The sequence below is a fragment of the Bufo gargarizans genome, chromosome 9, assembly GCF_014858855.1.
Source record: "Bufo gargarizans isolate SCDJY-AF-19 chromosome 9, ASM1485885v1, whole genome shotgun sequence".
In the NCBI taxonomy this organism is placed as follows: Eukaryota; Metazoa; Chordata; class Amphibia; order Anura; family Bufonidae; genus Bufo; species Bufo gargarizans.
In genome coordinates this window covers 164,124,011-164,145,222 of record NC_058088.1, presented here as the reverse complement: position 1 = coordinate 164,145,222, position 21,212 = coordinate 164,124,011, and the positions used below count along the sequence as shown (strand labels likewise).

General features: G+C 43.4%; 1 protein-coding gene across 1 annotated transcript in view; it reads right to left on the bottom strand.

The window, feature by feature from the left end:
* ADGRD2 (adhesion G protein-coupled receptor D2) overlaps nucleotides 1–21,212 on the bottom strand; it is a 381,627-nt gene that overhangs the window by 149,398 nt on the left and 211,017 nt on the right. The window contains exons 18-19 of the mRNA XM_044268542.1: nucleotides 19,977–20,092; nucleotides 8,398–8,518 (exon numbers count right to left, since the gene is read on the bottom strand). Coding sequence (XP_044124477.1) covers nucleotides 8,398–8,518; nucleotides 19,977–20,092 — 237 coding nt within the window. The remainder of the gene's footprint in view (nucleotides 1–8,397; nucleotides 8,519–19,976; nucleotides 20,093–21,212) is intronic.

Here is a 21,212-nt window from a genome sequence, read left to right as displayed (position 1 = left end):
AAATGCACTTGGTGACAGGCGCAGCTTGCCCCTGATTTAGTATATGGCCAAAAAATGAACAGACTATTGCTGGTTAAATGCACTTGGTGTGACAGCTTCACCCTGATGTAGGCTTTAGCCAAAAAACAACCACACCATTGAGGGTTAAATGCACTTGGTGACAGGCGCAGCTTGCCCCTGATTTTGTATATGGCCAAAAAATGAACAGACTATTGCTGGTTAAATGCACTTGGTGTGACAGCTTCACCCTGATGTAGGCTTTAGCCAAAAAACAACCACACCATTGAGGGTTAAATGCACTTGGTGACAGGCGCAGCTTGCCCCTGATTTTGTATATGGCCAAAAAATGAACAGACTATTGCTGGTTAAATGCACTTGGTGTGACAGCTTCACCCTGATGTAGGCTTTAGCCAAAAAACAACCACACCATTGAGGGTTAAATGCACTTGGTCGCAGCTTGTGCTGGCGCACCACAAGACACAAAATGGCCGCCGATCACCCCAGAAAAATGTGACTGACAAACGGTCTGTGCAGCCTAAAAACAGTGAGCAATTGAGGATCAGCAGCTCAATGATCCACAGCTGCAGATCGATCAGTTAATCAAGTCCTTTGGAGGAGTTAATCTGCCTAATCTCGCCCTACTGTCGCAGCCGCAACCTCTCCCTACGCTAATCAGAGCAGAGTGACGGGCGGCGCTATGTGACTCCAGCTTAAATAGAGGCTGGGTCACATGGTGCTCTGGCCAATCACAGCCATGCCAATAGTAGGCATGGCTGTGATGGCCTCTTGGGGCAAGTAGTATGACGCTTGTTGATTGGCTGCTTTGCAGCCTTTCAAAAAGCGCCAAGAAAGCGTCACAAAAGCGCGAAGAAAGCGACGAACACCGAACCCGAACTTTTACGAAAATGTCCGGGTTCGGGTCCGTGTCACGGACACCCCAAAATTCGGTACGAACCCGAACTATACAGTTCGAGTTCGCTCATCCCTATTTATTTTTAACCCCTCCAGCGCTGTTTTACTATGCATTCTGTATTCAGAATGCTATTATTTTCCCTTATAACCATGTTATAAGGGAAAATAATAATGATCGGGTCTCCATCCCGATCGTCTCCTAGCAACCGTGCGTGAAAATCGCACCGCATCCGTACTTGCTTGCGGATGCTATGCGATTTTCACGCTTCCCATTCACTTCTATGGGGCCTGCATCGCGTGAAAATCGGACAATATAGAGCATGCTGCGATTTTCACTCAGCGCACAAGTGATGCGTGAAAATCACCGCTCATGTGCACAGCCCCATAGAAATGAATGGGTCAGGATTCAGTGCCGGTGCAATACGTTCACCGCACGCATCACACCCGCACGGAAAACTCGCCCGTGTGAAAGGGGCCTTATTGTTCTGAGTTTCGAAGGTGGGCCACAGATACTCTGTGGAATGAAACCTCTCTCAGGAACCAGTTTTGCCAGGGGTTGTCAGAGAAAATAAAAGATGCGTTTGCGCTGTATTTGACTCCTATATTCCTTGAGGCCGCTATGTCATTATCTATAAGAATTGATAGACACATTAGTGATAGGCTGAGGAGTTCTTGTCCTCCAGAGACTTTTCTCAGGCAAGAGTCTGTTTGTTCTGACTCAGACGAACCTATGCAACTAGGGGGAGCCACTCATCAGGTTGGTCCTCCTGGGGTTCACGTAAAACAAGGGTTTGCTTTTTCTGTAGTTGGAGGGGTCATTTTATTAGAGTTCCTCCATCCATACCCAAGAAGAAACAACCGCCAGAAAACAACTAACCCCAGATTGTGCGTAGAATGACAACCTGGGTGTATACATCTCCTCCATACAAATATCTCAGTTTGCTTTGCCAGCAATGGTAGTCTCAGGTAATAAAATGGACACGATCTATGTTTTTTTTTTTTGGACAGTGGTGCTCGGGTTAATATGGTGTCTCCCCAATTCGTTCGGACTCTGGGTTTGTCTTTTAGTCCTTTATCTAGATCTATCTCCACATTTGCCTTTGACTCTGCTCCTCTTACTCAGGGGAAACTAACACACATTGTATATAACATACATCTTAGGGTGTGCGTCCTCCATAATGAGCTTTATTTCTTGCTATGTCCTTGATGGTCTTCCCACTCCTATGGTATTAGGTCTTCACTGGTTGGTAACACATAATCCCTATTCACTACCTAGGGCTTATTTTAGGGTAAGTCAGTGACAAGGCATGTGATCGTCGTATGGGTTATCAATCCATCTAGGGACGTCAGGGCAGCCAGGTGAGCTAGGGGTCAGGGCACTAGTGGAAGGGTCCTCTTCTTCCCTCCCTTCTGCGCCACATGTCTGTTACATGCCATATCAGATGTGATAGCCTGCACCCGAGCGTCGTGTCACAGGAACCCACTGACTCTTGGCTGGGGGTGTCTGATGTCACTTGCGATGAAGTCAGCCATTCAAGCACTGCTGGGTTGCTGGTCAAGACATGACCACTAGATGACACTCGTGCTGCCACCCCCCCCTTCTGCTGCTACTTCTGCCTGCGACAGAAACGTTTTGGCCACTGCCCGTTCCCTTTGAATTTGTCTGCCGGACATACTGTAGAACAAAAGAATTAAATTAAAATACACCCCAAAAAATGCTGTAGTACAATGTAACTTCACCGCAGAACGGCAATTAAGACGTATTCTTTTTCCTATTAATACACCCCCCCCCCCCCAAAAAAAAAGTATAACAATCAAAATTTACCGCAGAACAGCTAATAGGACATACGTATATATATTAATACACCCCGTAAATGGCTCTATCACACAGCACTTGCACCCCAATAACAAGCAAGGTTTGCTGGAATTACTGAGCTATCATTTAGTGGAATTTGGATCCCCAGTTAGTGCAGCAAGGTATAATAGAATCGCTCCTATTACCCAGGCTGTACACTCCCCTATTGGACCCTTTTATAGTGTAGATAATTCCTCCCTATCCATTCCCTACACTATTAATATTCTTTCCCTGAACTTATAAATCGTTTTTTCAGCACAATAAAGTCTTTCCTAGCACTGTCCCTAGCGCCTGCTGACATCTCTCCCAGTACACTGGAAAATGGCAGAATCCGAGATGGCTGAGGCTATTTATAGGGCTGTGACATCACAGGGGCTGGCTGGCTGCTGATTGGCTGCATGCATGGCATTGTGGGTGATCCCTCGTTCCCAGAGTTGTTTGCCCCATGTCCTAACATGTGCAGCAGACATTTTAGGACCAAATTCTGCTTCAAATGCCTTGCTTTACTCAACACTACTGAGGACTTCCCACAGGTATCCATTCTGTTGGATATTCTCAAATCATGGACAATAGGTGGGTCGGGAGGCCTGCAGTTGAGGAACTCTTATCCAGAGTTTTTGCAGACCACAAAATACATACAGTCATGTGACTGCACCCTTAAAAAAAGTTATCCCCTATCCAGCCAGAACTGTGGATAGGAAATAACGTTCTATAAACAAATACCCCTGTAAAGGGGTTTTCTCACCAAAAATGGGTGATAAAGTGAATGGCACAGCTGAAGTGCCAAAGGTTGCCAATTCTTGCTCTATAGATTGGGTCGGAAAGAGGTTGTCCAGGAATACATAATTTCTAATAGGTGCGGGGTGCCTGCCTCCCCTACTGAAACGATCATACTTACCTGCTCCCGGTAGCTCCAGTCCTCCAAGCTGGCTACCACGTCTCCATCTTCCAATCTGGGGTTTATTTTCTTCTTTCCTGGCATGGACATTATCACCTGATCCAACTGCTGGCTTCAGGGGAGGAAGAAAACAAACTCCAGACTGGAAGAAGGAGACTAGGGAACCAGAGCAGAGAACTGGAGAAGTGGGGAACACGTAAGTATGGTCCTTGCAGTAGGGCAAGCTGCTGGCAGCTGTTAGAAATAATGTATTCCCGGACAATCCTTTTAAGGTCTGTGCTTTTGCATAAACTAATTATTGAAACAAACTTTTGACTTATGCAAAAATTGCCTTCTTTGTAAGATATCAGTTGTTTATGAAAGGAAATAACAGTCTATTTGTTTCTTTCAACTGGAGGGAAAGCAGAGTGAGTAGGAGAATATACACACAGATCTGTTTAGGTCAATACTGGGCCAGTCTATTCTCTCTCCTGATTTACAATGCTCTTTCCCTGCTAAATAAATCATCTGTCTCCCAGAAAATAATGTAACTCATCAACACTGTATAGTGAGCTTCCTAGTAGACACATAGGCTAAGATTCAGAACAGTCATAAACTCCTCGTCTTCAAAGGAAACATTGGCTACCCCCACACTGCTCTGTTTTGGAATAGCGGCCAAGTTTTCCATGATGTAGGATATAGAGGGTTATTTTGGATCATCACAGCTGTTGAATATTGTTATCAAGGAAATTCAAGAGAAAGTCAAACATCTTTTGCTTGAAAGAGTAAGGCCCCTCGTATGTCCGGCCATCCAGCTCAGTTCCCCTCCAACTGGGCCAAAGCTGAGTCAACAGTTTTCTATGGGATCATGCACATACATCCTGCACATCAGTTGTGATGCCGGATGCCAAATAGTGCCGGGCAGAAAAACACTACATGCTCAATTTTTCATAGTTAGTGTACAGACGCCAGATCTGTGCACTGAAGAGCTGTGCACATATATCAGGTGTGTCCAGCTCTGACCAGACATCCAGTTTTAGGCCAAACATTCTGGTTTTCTGGCTCCCTCTCCTCCATCCAGTGCAGGGCCTGGACAGATGTAGGGATGTCCTCCTTTTTAGTAGCTTCAGGCACAATCTGACCATCCCCCAGCAGCTCACCCGATGTTCTTCCAGATGTTTTTTTTTTTCCTATATTGGCAGTGGGGCATGGCCTAGTGGAGTTGGGGGGGTTTGGCCAGAGTTTCCAGATTTTGGAGGTGAATCGCGTGGCCAGCCTAGCTCCAGCATAAAATAACTGGCCAGGCACAACTGATATATGTGAACCTAGCCTAAAGTCTAACGTTAAAGTGAATGTCCACCTATTAATAACATATTTTGGGTAGGTACAATTCTTCTGAGCTAAACTAAATGGGTTTTTACAGGGGAATCATTTCATTTAAGCACGGTCTAAAAGAGATAAAAATCAAATATAATCAATACTGACTCTCAATAATCCCTTGATTCTGCTGTTCCATGCTGTTTTCCACTTCCTACCCCTGGGCTCAACACACAGGAAATGGCTTGGATTTGCCTCTTAGCCAATCATTGGCTGAGTTGTGTCACTGCTGCAGCCACTATCTGGCTGAGGGGGCAGTTCAAGCCATTTCATGTGTGTTGAGCCTCAGACCAGGAAGTGGACAGCAGCACAATCTGACCTAACTGATCACGGTTGGTCAGAGGTAAGCTGAGAGGTCACATTTCCTGTGTTGATAGGAACTAGGAACTAGAGACCTACTGGACATCTGGAAAACATCAGAATGGGAGTTGTGAGGGAAGGGTTAGTATTACTACTATTCTGGCTGGATATCAGCTTTAATCAGCACATAACATGGTATTAAGAGGTGAACATTAACTTTTAGGTTAGAATTTACCTAAGATCTTGCATCTGTAGTTTCTGCTAGTTTCACACTAGAGTTGGGGGTAATTATTTTTTTATTAGTAATTGTACTCATTATGAGCTAAAATCATTTTTTCAGTTGGTCTTTATTAAGAATATGGAGTCTTTTCCTCTGCACAGAGATGAGATGCACTGAATTTTCTCTCTGCTCCTTCAGATAGCTAGCTGACGGCTCCTTATCTCTGCTCTCTGACCTTATAAACACTCATCAAAGCTCAATCCTTATCTTACTGATAAGAAAGTGCCTTAAATAAGTGTTTATGACCTCTTAGTAATTTAGAAATAAAGGTTATTAGATGACCAGCAAAAAGTGAAAGTGAGATGGGCACAGCTAGAAAATAGTTAACCCTATTTGACAGAATGGCTTAATATTTTTAATAAAGACCAACTGAACAAATTGAAAACATGATTTTTAGTCCCAAATGAGTAAAATGCAATAATAAAAAAATGCCCCCTGAATGTGTACATAGCCCTTAACGCTGGGTTCACACCTGAGCGTTTTACAGCGCGTTCCTACGCGCTGTAAAACGCACAACACATGAAAACCAATGCTTCCCTATGGGGCTGGTTCACATTTTCGCGTTTTACAGCGCGTTTGAACGCGCTGTAAAACGCCCGACGCTCAAACAAGTACAGGAGCTTTTTTTGGCGCGTTTGACGCGCGTTTGGGCCATAGACTCTTTGGACAACACTGCTGTCAATCACCCAAACGCGCGTCAAACGCGCGTTTACTATTACAAAAAACGCGCATAAAAACGCGCGACAAAATCGCGCATAAAAACGCGCGTTTGAGAAACGCTTAGGTGTGAACCCAGCGTAAAACTATCCAGCAGGCTGTTCATCATATCTGTCATAGCTGGATACTGCCTTTCCCCACTGGAGACCATTGACTATAATGGAAGCCAGTGGGATTCCAGCCTGTTTCCTGCATGAGTACCAGGATTTGGCCGGACAAAGCCCAGTGTCGTTTTTTGTCCCTCCGAATCTCAGCATGAGTGCTGGAGTATAATTCCAAGTAGTCACAGCACTCAACAATAACCTGGCTTATTTGGGGGTGCGCGTCACGCTTATGTTCCTTGCTCCACCTCAGGAACCACACTCGTAGTATTTGTATAATTAGGAAGCACTCCGTTTGATTGATGTGATGATAAGTGATATTTATTCAGCTGGACATAATTATGCACAATGTACAGTTATGGCAATGTTAGCTAAATGAAAGCCCTTCATCAGGCCCAAATAAGGCCACATATGAAACGCCGGCGCTTCATGTGTGGCCTGATTTGGGCCTCATGAAGGGCTTTCATTTAGCCCTAAATGTTGCCATAACTGTCTATTGGGCATGAGTGCTGGAAACAATCTAGATCCCCGCCATGTTCCAATATAGTCAATGCGGTCTGGAGGTTTTCGGCCCTTTCCAGCTATGCCGGATATGATGAACTCCAGCAGGCTGTTTCCCTGCTGTACAGTTTTAACGCTAGTGTGAAATTAGCCTCAGCTCACGATTAGCTTGCTGCTAATGTTAATTTATGTGGCTGCAAAACAGTTGATATTGTTTATAGTGTCGCACCCGTTCCCATAGGCAAACAGAAATGGCTTTGATCATTGGGTTTTTCACCATGAATTTCACAAAGTTAAAAGCCCACAATGTGTTACTGTGACTTAGCAATATAGATGAGCAAATTCACAGAAATTTGAAAGTCAGCAGATTTTATTCAGGTATGAATAAATTGTACCCTAATCAAAAGGTTGCCACAAAAAAACATGTTTGACACTCTGATGTCTCCTTGGACTGTCTCTAATCCCATTCAAGCTGTTTAATGACAAGACAGCATTAGAAATGTCAGAGTAACAATCACATATATACAGTTGGATGCTGCAACAGGGCATGGGATCGATGTCTCCCTGTCCTGCGGTTACCTCAGACAGGCTTCAGGCACTATCAGTGTCAGTATGACCTGATGCTGTGTGATGTCAGGATAAAGTGCAGCATGGTACCTGCAGAAGACCAGGGAGCATTGAGTGCAGGAAGAGCGTGCTGGATCTTGCAAGTGACGGTGCTGTCCAGAGCACGAGAGGTATGGTCTTTTATTTATTTATTTATTTATTTTATGTGCAATCTATTTTATGTTTGAGGGTCTGGTTTGGGAGTCTGATCTGAGATCTGATGAGTATTGGGGATCTAATTTTGGGGTCTGATGAAGATTGGGAGAATAATCTGAGGTCTGATGAAGACCTTGGGGGCCTGATCTGAGGTCTGATTTATTCTGATTTGATATGAAATATTTTTTCATTATTTTCTTCCTCTAAATCTTAGGTGCATCTTATGGAGCAGGTTGTAAGAAAACGCCTGTTTAGTAACACATTGCAATGTCGGGTTTTATTTTTAAATTAAAACTTAGTCCTTCTCTGTCTTTTGATCTATAGAATGGTGGCCACCAATTTGAGAGATTTCTCAGTCGAATTACAAAAGTTTCAGATTCAGCTGGAATTCGAATTTTGAGAAATTCAGGACGAACTCAATTAGAATCCATTTGCTCATCTCTATTTCCAATCTCAATAAAAACCACATGACCACCAATATGACTTGTGAAAACACCCAGTGCAAATTAACAGAATTTTACAAGTATATCTGTCACAGGTGGGTGGAAGTTTATGCACTATGAAAGATATATTATTCATTTTTTTTTGTCCTGGTATATAGTAAAACAAAACAAAAAACAATATATCTTAAAAATCATATAGATCTTTTGAAAACAAAATGTTAAAAATACAATAGGTATTTGTAAAACACTTTATAAAATAAGAAACCTCATACCTGGAAAGCATTTAGGAAAATAAAAATGTATGCCCAGATTACACTTATGTGTACCAAAACACCACACAACCAAGTCAGTCCCAAGACAGGAAGGAGCACAATAATCGGCTTTGCAGTAGCCCTGCAAAGGAGTGAAATGTAGAAATAGTAAATTAAACACATATATCAATATATTATGTGTATACATATAAATATTCATATAAATACACACACGAATGTACAATATGCACCAATCAATTAAGTATGACAAATTCATAATATTACAAATAAATTAGAATATTTGTAGTCCCTAATACTAGGGTTATTGCCAGATATAGGGACAGGTATCCTGAGCGGGTCGCCCCTTTCGGGGCAGGTGCTCTGTATAGATAGGTAGGGCATTTTAGGCGTCCCCCTTCCCCCATTTTAGGGTGTCAGTAGGGAAAGAAGTCTCCCCATACCTGTCTATATCGCCATTGAACAGACACCAGGACCCCTACAGAACCAAAAGATCCCTCTTTTCAATATTGGGCACATCACAAAGGTGTGCTAAAGGATCTGGTAAGATCGTTCAATTTACTGTCATTTTGATGAATGAGACCTCATCGATATGGGGGTGCTTATTAGAAAATTGCCTCTATTTTTTGCTTTTTGTTATTGTCTTGTTTTTGTTACTATTTTGGTGTGTTGTGCATTTTATCATATACCTAGTAAAAGTTAAGTATTATACATCCCCCCCTCAATCTAGAGTTTTTTTTTTTTACAGTTTGTTTTATAAATTATTCTGTTGAAAAACAATTCAAAAGCAATGTCTAATTTTCATTAGTTGATGTTCAGTAAATTTACATTTATTATTACATTTGCCAGTTTCAGTTTATTTCAGTGACCTTTGAGGGTTTTTCTTTCTTTAACAGAAGGGTACAATTTTGTTCATGTGTGTATATACACTATAGATAATAATTTAAATAGTGTTTCCTAGATGAAACAAGAAAATGTATAAAATAAAAAGACCAAGACCAAATCTCTACCATATTTGCAGTTAAAATACAGTAATAATTTTCCTTGTAACAGCTGTTGGCCAGAGGAATTCAAAGCTGCACCCAGACATCAGCTGATCACTTGCTGATCACAGGGATCATTCATGAGCTTCTTGTTCATTCAGCTCACTCATGCCATCAGCCAATTGGTGTTTGAGACACCATAAAACAGGTAGACTGTGATGACTGGCACTATATGATGGGATGAAGATGGTATGTACTACAAGGTAGACCCTGTGGTGTGCAATGCGAGCATTGTAACTAGCTTAAATCAGGAAATGCAGAACATTGGTTGGTCCAATGGTGGGTTGGGGAGGCAGAGGACTAATTGTGACCCTTTTGCCATAAACCTTGAGCCAGTGTAGAGGTTATTTTTATGGTTCAATCTCTTTTATTTTATTTTATTTTATCATTTTAACAGTATAGTATTACAATCACTTATGTATCATGAAATGACATAATACAATATACTTCCAGGACAGGATATGTATATGCAAAGACACATTCTGGATAGTCGGAACAAAGTAAGGTAAAACATATTGCAATTGTAAGTAAGAGAAATACTTCTATTAATTAGATATAACTATCTCCTAGCACTTTGGAAGATACCGAGGCAATGACAACCGGGCAGGTAGATGACACCCGTTAGGTATAACACGTAAATCCTATCACAGTCGAGCTTTAGCAAGTACCAGAGCAAATGATAATAGAGGACTAGGAACTTGGATAAATTCCAGTACTGTGAGTGACAATAAGGCTACTTTCACACTAGCGTTCAGGGCTCCGCTTGTGAGTTCCGTTTGAAGGCTCTCACAAGCGGCCCGAACGGATCCGTACTGCCCCAATGCATTCTGAGTGGATAAGGATCCGCTCAGAATGCATCAGTTTGGCACCGTTTGGCCTCCGTTCCGCTCAGCAGGCGGATGCCCGAACGCAGCTTGCAGCGTTTTGGTGTCCGCCTGGCCGTGCGGAGCCAAACGGATCCGTTCAGACTTACAATGGAAGTCAATGGGGACGGATCCGTCTGTCCTGGCTCCGCTTTGACACGGATCCGTTAGAAACCGTTCACGTCTCTGCGCATGCCTAGTAACTTCCTGTCCCTCCCCCTCATCGTCGGCCATTTTGGATTATCGACTTGGTGAGACTAGTAAGTATATGAAGTTTTGTCTGTTTGTCTATCTTTCTTTTTTTACTATCTATCTATCTATCTATCTATCTATCTATCTATCTATCTATCTATCTATCTGTCTCTCTATTTCTAGGGTGGGGGGCTGCTGGCACTTGGGAATGGGTGTGTGTCTGGAACAGTGGGAGCCGCTGGCACTGGTGGTGTGGGCTGCCTTTATGGGGTGCTTCTGGCACTGGGGGGGGGGGCGTGTGTGGCTGTAACTGGGGGGGGGTGTCTGCTGGCACTGCGATGATGTTTGTGGCTGAAACTGTGGTTGCTGCTGGCACTGCGGGGGTGTTTGTGGCTGGAACTGTGCGGTGTTTCTGGCACTTCAGGGGTTTTTGTGGCTGGAACTGTGGGGTCTGCTGGCACTGCAGGGGTGTTTGTGGCTGGAACTGTGCGGTGCTTCTGGCACTGCAGAGGTGTTTGTGGCTGGAACTGTGCGGTGCTTCTGGCACTGCAGGGGTTTGTGTGGCTGGAACTGTGGGGTCTGCTGGCACTGCGGGGGTGTTTGTGGCTGGAACTGTGCGGTGCTTCTGGCACTGCAGAGGTGTTTGTGGCTGGAACTGTGCGGTGCTTCTGGCACTGCAGGGGTTTGTGTGGCTGGAACTGTGGGGTCTGCTGGCACTGCGGGGGTGTTTGTGGCTGGAACTGTGCGGTGCTTTTGGCATTGCAGGTTTTTTTGTGGCTGGAACTGTGCGGTGCTTCTGGCACTGCAGGTTTTTTTGTGGCTGGAACTGTGCAGTGCTTCTGGAACTGCAGGTTTTTTTGTGGCTGGAACTTTGCGGTGCTTCTGGCACTGCAGGGGTGTTTGTGGCTGGAACTGTGCAGGGCTTCTGGCACTGCAGGGGTTTTTGTGGCTGGAACTGTGGGGTCTGCTGGCACTGCAGGGGTGTTTGTGGCTAGAACTGTGGTTGCTGCTGGCACTGCAGGGGTGTTTGTGGCTGGAACTGTGGGGGCTGCTGGCATTGGGGGGGCTGAGGGCACTGTGGGAACGTTGTTTGGAATTGTGGGGGACTGCTGGCACTAGGTGGGGCTGCTGTCTCTGGGGGTGTTTATGGCACTTGGGGGGGGGGATTATGGCTCCTGTCAGATTTTTTTTTTTAAATCATTTTAGGGTCGTTCACAAAAAAAAACCAAAGAAGAAAATATCTGCGGTGGGCAAGCCCAGATCTATATTTTAAAAAGTAAGTATTTAAAATAAAAAAAAATTGTTGATATATGAGGAAATAGTGCTCTAACGTTATCTGCATTTTGTCTGGTATTCTGTTGCGTACAGATGCCCTCAAAGAAGACAATCGACTGGAGAAACCCACCCAGAAGGCGCCGTCATATCCAGTGGCCGGTAAGTATAAAATCAACACTTGACGTTTTTACTGTTTGATTCGTTGCATTAATCAGTATGTGCTCTTATTATAGATTTCATCATCATCATTGTGACGAAACCAATCTCGCCACTGTGTTTTGGAGGGGGCTGGTTGCCAGCCTCCTGCCTCAGGATTATGGCCCATACTAACTTTAAAGAAGACAGACCGGCCGCACAGCTTAAATCTGTCTTTGGAATTGTATTTTATGTTATTATGCGTTCGGTTAAATTGTATGTGAGGGCACCCAGATAGCTAATAGTATTGTATTCGTGTATTCTGAGTGCCATTCACCTAATGATATGCACTCAGACTTGAGCTATCTGGGAATATGTTAAATGTCTGTGGTTGCTGGGAGGGTGTGACATTGTGTGTTTAACTGGTGATTTCTGTCCTGTTGTCCCCGCATGTGTATTGGCGATCTCCCCTTTGTCCTGAGAGATAATTGGATTATCCCTTGGTTGTCTCTGGGGCAGAGAGGAGGAAACCATGATGCATTGTGGGGATGTGCTGTATCTGTTCGGTGTGTCGCAGTCTCCATTCTGGTCCCCTGGGGGCGTGTCCACCAGATGGAGACCTGTATAAATACGGGCGGGTAACCCTCAATAAAGTGTTCCTGTTTTATCCTTCATCATGCTGAGACTGGTGTTTGGATAACTGATCAAAACTGGGGGATTGCTATACGCTGACGATTTGCTATACTCCCCTGGCATAACTACTAGCTCTTGTAAGAGCTGTTCCTGCTCTCTGGCTGTAGGAGAGGTTCACTCACTGGAGCCTGGAGCCTTGTCGTAGGTCCAGCGTGGGTGGAGGACGGTGAGACCCCAACCAAGCTGCGGCGGTTCGTGGGGTCTGCAGTGCGTACAGTGTCAAGTGGAGTGCTTGGAGTCCTCGGAAAGCACTAGGAGCATCTATCGACGGAGGTACCCGGTCGGGGTGCTAGGCGTTCCGTAACAATCATCAGCTGAGGGCTCTCCAGCTATGGCCATCTCACCTGCCGGAGCTCCAGTGCTGGAATCGCCAGCGTCCAGGGGAGGTGGACCAAGCCCGGACCGGGGCTGTCAAGAAGTAAGTGTGTATATATATATATTGTAATTTTTTTTTCTATTTAAGTACAGTCTTCTAAAAAAAAATATTTGTTTTTAGCAATCTGCACCTAGAGCCACCAGCAAGGATCCCCCAGTCGCCTCCAGAGTCTGCGGGAATGAGCGTGGCGGTCGTAGACGTGTAAGTATTGAATTAAGTAGTTTTAATTAGCATTTTGTATTAGGATTTACATAATATTTTGTATTTCCTTTTTTTCAGGGTTCCGTAAGCTCCACCAGGGAAGATGAGGAGTTTGGGGTTCCGACCATCGATAACCTGCTCCTCATCCAACTGGTGGAGGCGCGTCCAGCATTATGGGACCACTCCGACCATCACCACGCCGATCATCGTCGTACCCAGCGGCTCTGGAGGGACATCTGTGCTGAAATTTTCGAGACCTGGGGGGATCTAAATGCGGTGGCTCAGGAGAAATATGGTAAGTAAAACAATATGTATTTTAGTACATTGAAATATTGTTCTTTTCCTTTCATCATGCTGATTTTAGTTTTTATTGTTTTTTTCGATAGTCAAACTGGTTACAACGCATTGGCGATCTATCCGGGACCGCTTCAGGAGGGATTATAACAAGGAGGTTCAGGCCCCGAGTGGCTCCGGAGGAACCTCAGGGGCCACCTACATCCATACGGCGGCCCTGGGGTTCCTACGAAAGGCAATGGCACCAAAAAGGTAAATATTTTTAACAACTGTTTAAAAAATAAATTGTAAAGGGGCTGTCTGAAACAGTGGAGCGTTTGGCTCCCCTGTTTTGGCTAGCCCCCCACAGTCAGATGGACAACTTTTCTCTCCGTCTGACTGTAAGGGGCTGTCTGACACAGTGGAGAGTTTGGCTCTCCTGTTTTGGCCAGCCCCCCACAGTCAGATGGACAACTGTTCTCTCCGTCTGAGTGTAAAGGGCTGTCTGAGACAGTGGAGCGTTTGGCTCCCCTGTTTTGGCCAGCCCCCCACAGTCAGATGGACAACTTTTCTCTCTGTCTGAGTTTAAGGGGCTGTCTGAGACAGCGGAGCGTTTGGCTCCCCTGTTTTGGCCAGCCCCCTACAATCAGATGGACAACTGTTCTCTCCGTGTGAGTTTAAGGGGCTGTCTGAGACAGCGGAGCGTTTGGCTTCCCTGTTTTGGCCAGCCCCCTATGGTATACGGTAGACATAGCATAGAACATGGATGTTTTATTTAAAGAACAATTCCTAACTTTCCTTTTTTTTTTTTCTACAGAAGCGCCAGCAGCACTCGGGAGCCTGACCAACCTCCTGAGGCGGAACCGGAACAGATCGCCAGCGTCAGCCCTCCTGTCCCTCATGCATCGGCTCAGGATAATCCAGGTCCCCTACCGGGTCCCTCCCTCAACAAAGGCTCTTAGGTTTCTGTCAAAATTTGAGAGCCCTGGTGAGTGGGCAGAGATCCGGTAGGCCAAATCGAGCTGATTATGCGAACCTTGTAGAGGCCGTTTCCGACGCTCTAGAAGGTTTTGCCCAACATTAGAAGGAGTTTTATGCTGACTTGATTCGCTGCTGGGAGGGGGCGGAGTAGGCGTTTCAACGCAGCCCAAACTACCATTATGGGCTAAGCATGATCATTTTGATGGACTCAATGACGCCCGAGCAGCTGCATGAGTTTAAGATCATGCTAGAGAACGGGTCATGGGAAATCATGCACCGCCCCCAACCACCACCCCCACCCCCATCCCACACCTACCCCCCATCCCACACCAGTGGCCAGTACCGCCAACCTTTCCCTTCCCACCCCCCCGAGCATGTGTTTCCTTCTGCTTCTTTTTCTTCTCCTGCCCTGTATTTTCCTCCTACTTCTTTTCAACCTCCCTCCACCTCTACACATGCTCTACACATTCCCTCCTCCTCAGACCCTTCCTTTCTCCACACCCCACAATTACGCCCTGCATCCTTTCCTGTGGCCTGTAGTTTCACCTCAGTGGATCGCCAGGACAGGGGGGCTACCATTGCCAGCCCCAGAGCATTAAGTCCACGACAGTCCACCTCCCCTCACAGTTTTGAAAATTTATAAAAAAGAAAATTAAGTTTATATTTATTTATTTACAGTTAAAAAAAATAAATAAATTATACTTTACTGCACTGTGTCTGTGTTTTTATTGTCCTGTACAGGGAACCTTGGCACTATAACTGTGCTGAAATTAAAACTACCCTAGTCTCACTACTGTGCTTTTTTTACAACACCCTTGGTAGTTTTTATATAAAAACAGCATTAGTGCCAATGTCGTAAGATCCATTAAAACCTGACCATCAATAATGAGCTATCTTTTGGCTCTTTATTGATCGTAGACCCTATGATTGGCACAAGAACAAGCAAATGCTTGTTCATTGTTCAATCTTGTGCCCTTTCATATGAGCCCTTGTGGGAGTCACGGTCCATCAGCATTATCAGGAATTCATTAATAAATTGTGATTTTAACGTTTAATGATTTCCCGATGACGCTAATATAACTAGTGTGATTACCACAAGGGACACGCAAGGGACATACAGTTTTTAAAGGGGTATTCACATAGACAATGGGGGGATTTCACTTGAATATGCCCCCATTGTCTGACAGGTGTGGGTAACATTGGTAGGACCCGCACCTATATCGAGAACGGAGCGGGGGGCACTGTTGCTGTAGGACACATTTTCCATGGTATGTCCACCACCAAGCGCTAATCCCCGCCTCTCCCATAGAAATGAATTGAGGGCGGCAGCACAGTGCGACCTCATCTACTTTCTTGGCTTCGTTCTCAATATATGTGAGGGTACCAGCTGTGGGACCCGCACCTATAAGACAATGTAGGTATATCTTAAAGTGGTATGCCCCCATTGTATGAGATGAGAAAACCCCTTTAAGGCCTCTTGCACACGACTGTATGCCCCAAGAGACATACGGTCCGTGAGCGGGCCATATGTCCCGTAGTGGCATTGATCGTGCGCACGAGAGTACACAGCATCATAGTATACAATCAACCTGTGCAAGTTGAGCTGCCCGCGGGGATATAGTCTTGCACTAGTAGATCATATGAGTGCGGGACAATAGCCCACAACATGGTCAGCATCATGATGCTCTGTACTCCTGTACGCACGATCAATGACGATCAGGGACATATGGCCCTCTAACGAACACTATACATCTTTAAGTGCATGTAGTCATGTACAAGAGTCCGAAAAGTGTGGTCCATTATCAAAGTCAGACCAGCTTTGGAACTTCAACAAGATAGCCCTGGAGAAATATAGGAGCATTACAACCCTATAGATCTGAATACATGAAGATGGAACCTAAAAATGATTTTCATGCCAAAACGGATCCGCTAAACGGATGACAAAACGGAAACCAACGTGACAAACGGATCCGTAATACAGACGGATCCGTACAAACGGATCCGTCTGAATGGCTTCCGTTTGGCTCCGTTTAGTCAGTTTATTGACGGATCCGTTTGAAATGCCGTTCAAACGGATAGGTGAAACGCTAGTGTGAAAGTAGCAAATTGGAAGTTTTTATGAGATAATGCATAATTTTTGTTTTGTATATATCTTTCTTTTATACAGTCATTGTCTTGATCTTCATTGGTATTTTTGTTTTCTTGTTTTTAAGCATCATTTTTATTCTTTTTTATTCTTATTCAAGGATGTGCCCACGGGGAGAGACATGCGGAACCCAGTGGGAGGACCAGAAAAGGCCATGGAGGTAAGTGTTGTTATGAATTTTTCCCCAAAAATATTTTACAATTTTCAAAAAAAATCCTTCAAAGAATTATTTGGCATATGTTATTTGTTGATTTTCTGGCCCCAAGAGGAAGCATTCTGCGAAACGATCGTCGGGCGGCGGTTCCAGACCAGGGTCAGTAGGAATTTCTCTGCATTTGCACTTTAAACTGTGTTTTTTTTTTCCCCCCCTCCCCCTTTGCAGTCTCCGCTGGATGTGGGTGGCATTCTGACTCACACTCCTCTAGATGTTAGGAGTGTCTATATATACTGTATGTTCTGGATGCCTTTTTTGCCATATGTGCCCCACCTAGCTGATACTGCTTCATGGTGTATGGGGGGATACTAGTCCCTTAGTGGTTTGGAGCCTACTCTGTTTTTATACAATTATTGTAACACTGTTGTGTTCTCAGTATGCACTGCTTTCTATATGTGTTTTAATTGATATACCAGCTTGTATGTTGGATATCCAATAAAGATATTTAATTAGAATTATTCTTTGTGTGGCTGCTCTTTGAGCTATATAGGTGCTGATACGAATAACTCCACGCGAGATATTTATGATATATTTGTTTTTTGGTGTTTGTTGATTTTCTTGTATAATTGGTAGCTTCTAATCGTAGATATTGATAGTAGTTTTCTGATAGTGGTTGTAGGGTGTAGTGGTGGCGGCCCACCCAGGAGAGGGGGTCGAGGTGCTGGTAAACAGCCGGACCTCGACCTCCTGTCCCAGGTGGGCAGCCGCCCAGGGGGATCATAAAAAGCCCAAAAGTTTGATGTCTGCATTTAGTCCTGCCGGGATGAGGATGTCAAATTCGAAAATTCTTCTTGTTTCTATTCTGGACATATTGCTGATGTGGTCTCCTCCTCTCCAATGTCTCCTAACTTTCTCTATTGCTGTGAATCTTAAGGTGGAGATGTCACTGTTATGGTGATCTTTGTAATGTTTGGAGACAGAGTGTAATTCTTACCCCTTTTTTATATTTGCCATATGTTCAGAGACTCTTTTCTTGAGGGTGCGTTTAGTGCGTCCAACATATTGCTTATTGCACGGGCATTCTAAGATGTAAATAACGTCTGTTGAATCGCAGGTTAAACCGTCTTTGATTTGAAATGTGTGTGAGTTTTGTGAGGATGTAATATCTGTTGTTTTTTTGGGGAAAGAGGTTGTCTTGCAATTACTGCACTTGCCACACCTGTGGAAGCGTTTAAATGACAGCCAATTGGATGTGGTTGGTGTGGTTCTGGTCTTGATAGTTGGTGCTATTTTTAGGCCTAGGTTTACCTCTTTAGTGTATGTGATCCGTGGTTTCTCAGTGAGGATGGGTCCTATAATTTTGTCTTTCAGGAGGTGTGGCCAGTGTTTGTTTATTATTTGTTCCACTTTCTTATATTGGGCATGAAATGGTAGAATTATACGAAGGTTGTCTTCTTGTTTTGGTGTTTTGTCTGTTGGTGTGAAAAAGTCCGTTCTGTTCATGGTTCTCACTTTGTCCAGCGAGTTTGTTACTGAATCTGTCGGATATGCCTTGATTAGGAATTCTTGTTCAAGTTTAGATGCTTCTAACTCAAATTGGTCGTTGTTGGTACAGTTGCGTTTGATTCATCTGAATTGGCTCATGGGTATATTGAGAAGCCATCTTGGTGGCAGCTGGTATATGGAATATAGCTATTCTTCATGACTGGTTTATAATGTGTTTTACATGTTATTTTTTTTATTAATTATATCGATGGATATATCTAGAAATTCTACATGAGTTTTACTGGTGGTTGTGTCGAAACGAAGGTTCCTATCGTTTAAATTTATTTCTCTAATGAAATTGTTAAGGTTGCCTTCTGTGTCTCGCCAAATAAATATAATGTCGTTGATATATCTTTTTCATAGCACCAGACTTGTCCCCAGTCTGGGTCTGATGGTATCACTCTCCCATTGGGCCATGAAGAGGTTGGCATAACTGGGGGCAAATCTGGTGCCCATGGCTGTACCTTTTTCTTGTAGGTAGAATTTTGAGTTAAATGTGAAATAATTATGGGTCAAAATGTATGATACTTCTTCTAGAATGAAATCGACTTGATCTTTTTTCAAAGTGTCATTTGAAATGAATTGTTTTTTTAGGGCATTTAGGCCTTGTTGGTGCTCTATGATGGTATATAGTGAGTTCACATCCATAACATCTATAATCCAATCCTTCTCAATGGTAAGCATAATTTTACCAATTGTTTGTGGAATGTTTCTGTTGGGTCTAGTTTGAATGGTCTGTATGTTTGTGTATCCGATAGTTGTCTGTTACATTCCTGTTCATATTGATCGATGTTTAAGATGGCGAAGGTGCCACTTTTTGTCCGCTGGCCTGATTACAATTTTGTTATCAGTTTGTAGTTATTGTATGGCGTCTCTTTCTTTCTTAGTGATATTGTTTCTTGTTTTATTGCATTTCGGTTCCTAATTTCTGTTTCTACGTTTTGTCTAAATGTGGCTATTTTCTGGCTGATTTCCTGTCTTGGATATTTCTTAGATTTTATTTTCAAATCTGTCTGTTTATATGTTGTAGATTCATTGGTTTCTTTTACGGTGGGGTTTTTAATATAGTATTTTTCCAAACAGAGTTTCCTGATATATTTCTTTATGCCTTTGTAGGTGGAGAATCTGTCTATTTTAACTCTGGGTGCATATTTGAGTTTGTGCATCTGTTAGGTTCACTTGACTCTATTTATTACTATGTCCTCTGTTGGAATCTTGGTCGGTGTTGGTAGTTGGCATAGTTTCTTGTGTTTGTATCTACCTCTCCGTATTTGTTTGTGTGGTTTTGCGTGCCTGGATTGGTGACCTGGGGTAGTATTGATTCAATTGGTGGTATTGGTTGTGGTTTTGGGTAGGTGGTGACTTCCTTGTGTCTGATCTTTGATTGTGATGGCGTTGTCTTAGGTCGTACTGATGGGGCTGTTGTTGCGTATAGTGGATTTTGCATTAGTTATTTTCTGATTATTACCGATGATTATGGTACGTCACCTTTCCGTAAAATAATTTTTTTCAGAAAGGTCAAATATCACATAAGTTCTGTGGATTGCTGATAAAAAGAATACAGTTTTAAGTGCTTTAATAGCCGAGTACTTTGTGACCTAGGAGGCTTTGCAGATTGATTTTTTATTGGATAAAAACAAAAAAATATAATAATTGATTTATTTATGTTACTCAGAACTTAACTTTGATTTTTATGACAACTCACCAGACCTGGATGCCAATCTGCTTCTCTAAGCTACAGTTAGGGGTCAACATCTTGGCACGCCTACGAGCACTTGAGATGGTCACCATCACAACTCTGAATAGGACAAATGTATTGACCTAAAAGGACAAAGATGTACCCAAATCAATATATAGCAGGAGGAGCTGAGCAAATTCTTGCATAGTTTTATGTGAAAAGGGGGTCCAGTGTGTGTGTGGGGGGTCCTATCAGTAATTGACAGCTATTGCTCTATGCTTTATAATGCATAGTTTGCTGTCAGTCACTGAGTAGAACCATTCACTTGATTCCTAAGGACAGGATGAGAGCAGTGATATTATTCATAATTACAATTTTTTTTAAGATTGAAAAAGCACTGTAATCCTCTGCCAGTTGAAAATGTCTCATAAATAAATAACCATTTGGAAGAAACCATAAAAATATTGATCAGTACTGGCAGACATGCATTTCCAAAAATACCTTAATTTCACCAGGTTCATTCCCAGAAGTATATCCACAATTTTTATAAGCAAATTGTGACAAAAATTTTAAGCAGAAGCATTCGACCTACAGTAAGTTCAGGTCAGGATTTGACCTTGTTGACCTACAGGCAATTTGCCAAAAATGTTTGGCAATACACAAAGAGGTACAATTTCCACATTTAACTCATTTCTACTCAGCGCATTTCAAAGAATCTCTCCCCTTTCTCTCTGTTCTATATATTATTTACAAATATCCCTCAATACAAGAGATGCCTCTAACCATCATCAATGTGTAGATCTTGTAGGTTAAACAATAAATGTACCAGCAATTAAATGTCTTTGGAGCCCAAAGATCCTTGCCTTAAGTTGGTTGTAAGGTGTATAGAGAAAGCCGGTTTCAGAAAAGCATAATATATAACCTTATATAGAGTTTGATGGTGATTTGGGTCACTAGCAGGATCTAGATGTTGTGGCCGCATATACAAGAGACCTGTTTACCACTATATATGGTGCCAGAAGTCACAATGTTTCAACACGGTCTAGACCAGTGATCTTCAACCTGCAGCTCACAATTCCCTGATTTGTGGTTTGCATGCTGCATAGTGGGCTTTTTGCATCCTCCTATGCTTGCTTGGTAGATCCAAGCAAATCAAGGAATCAAGCCCCTACTGTAAATCTCTGGCCCTTCCCCCTCCTGTTCTATGACTAACTGCATGATTCCCCCCTCTTTACATACCTGATGCTGGCCACTAGCATTTTG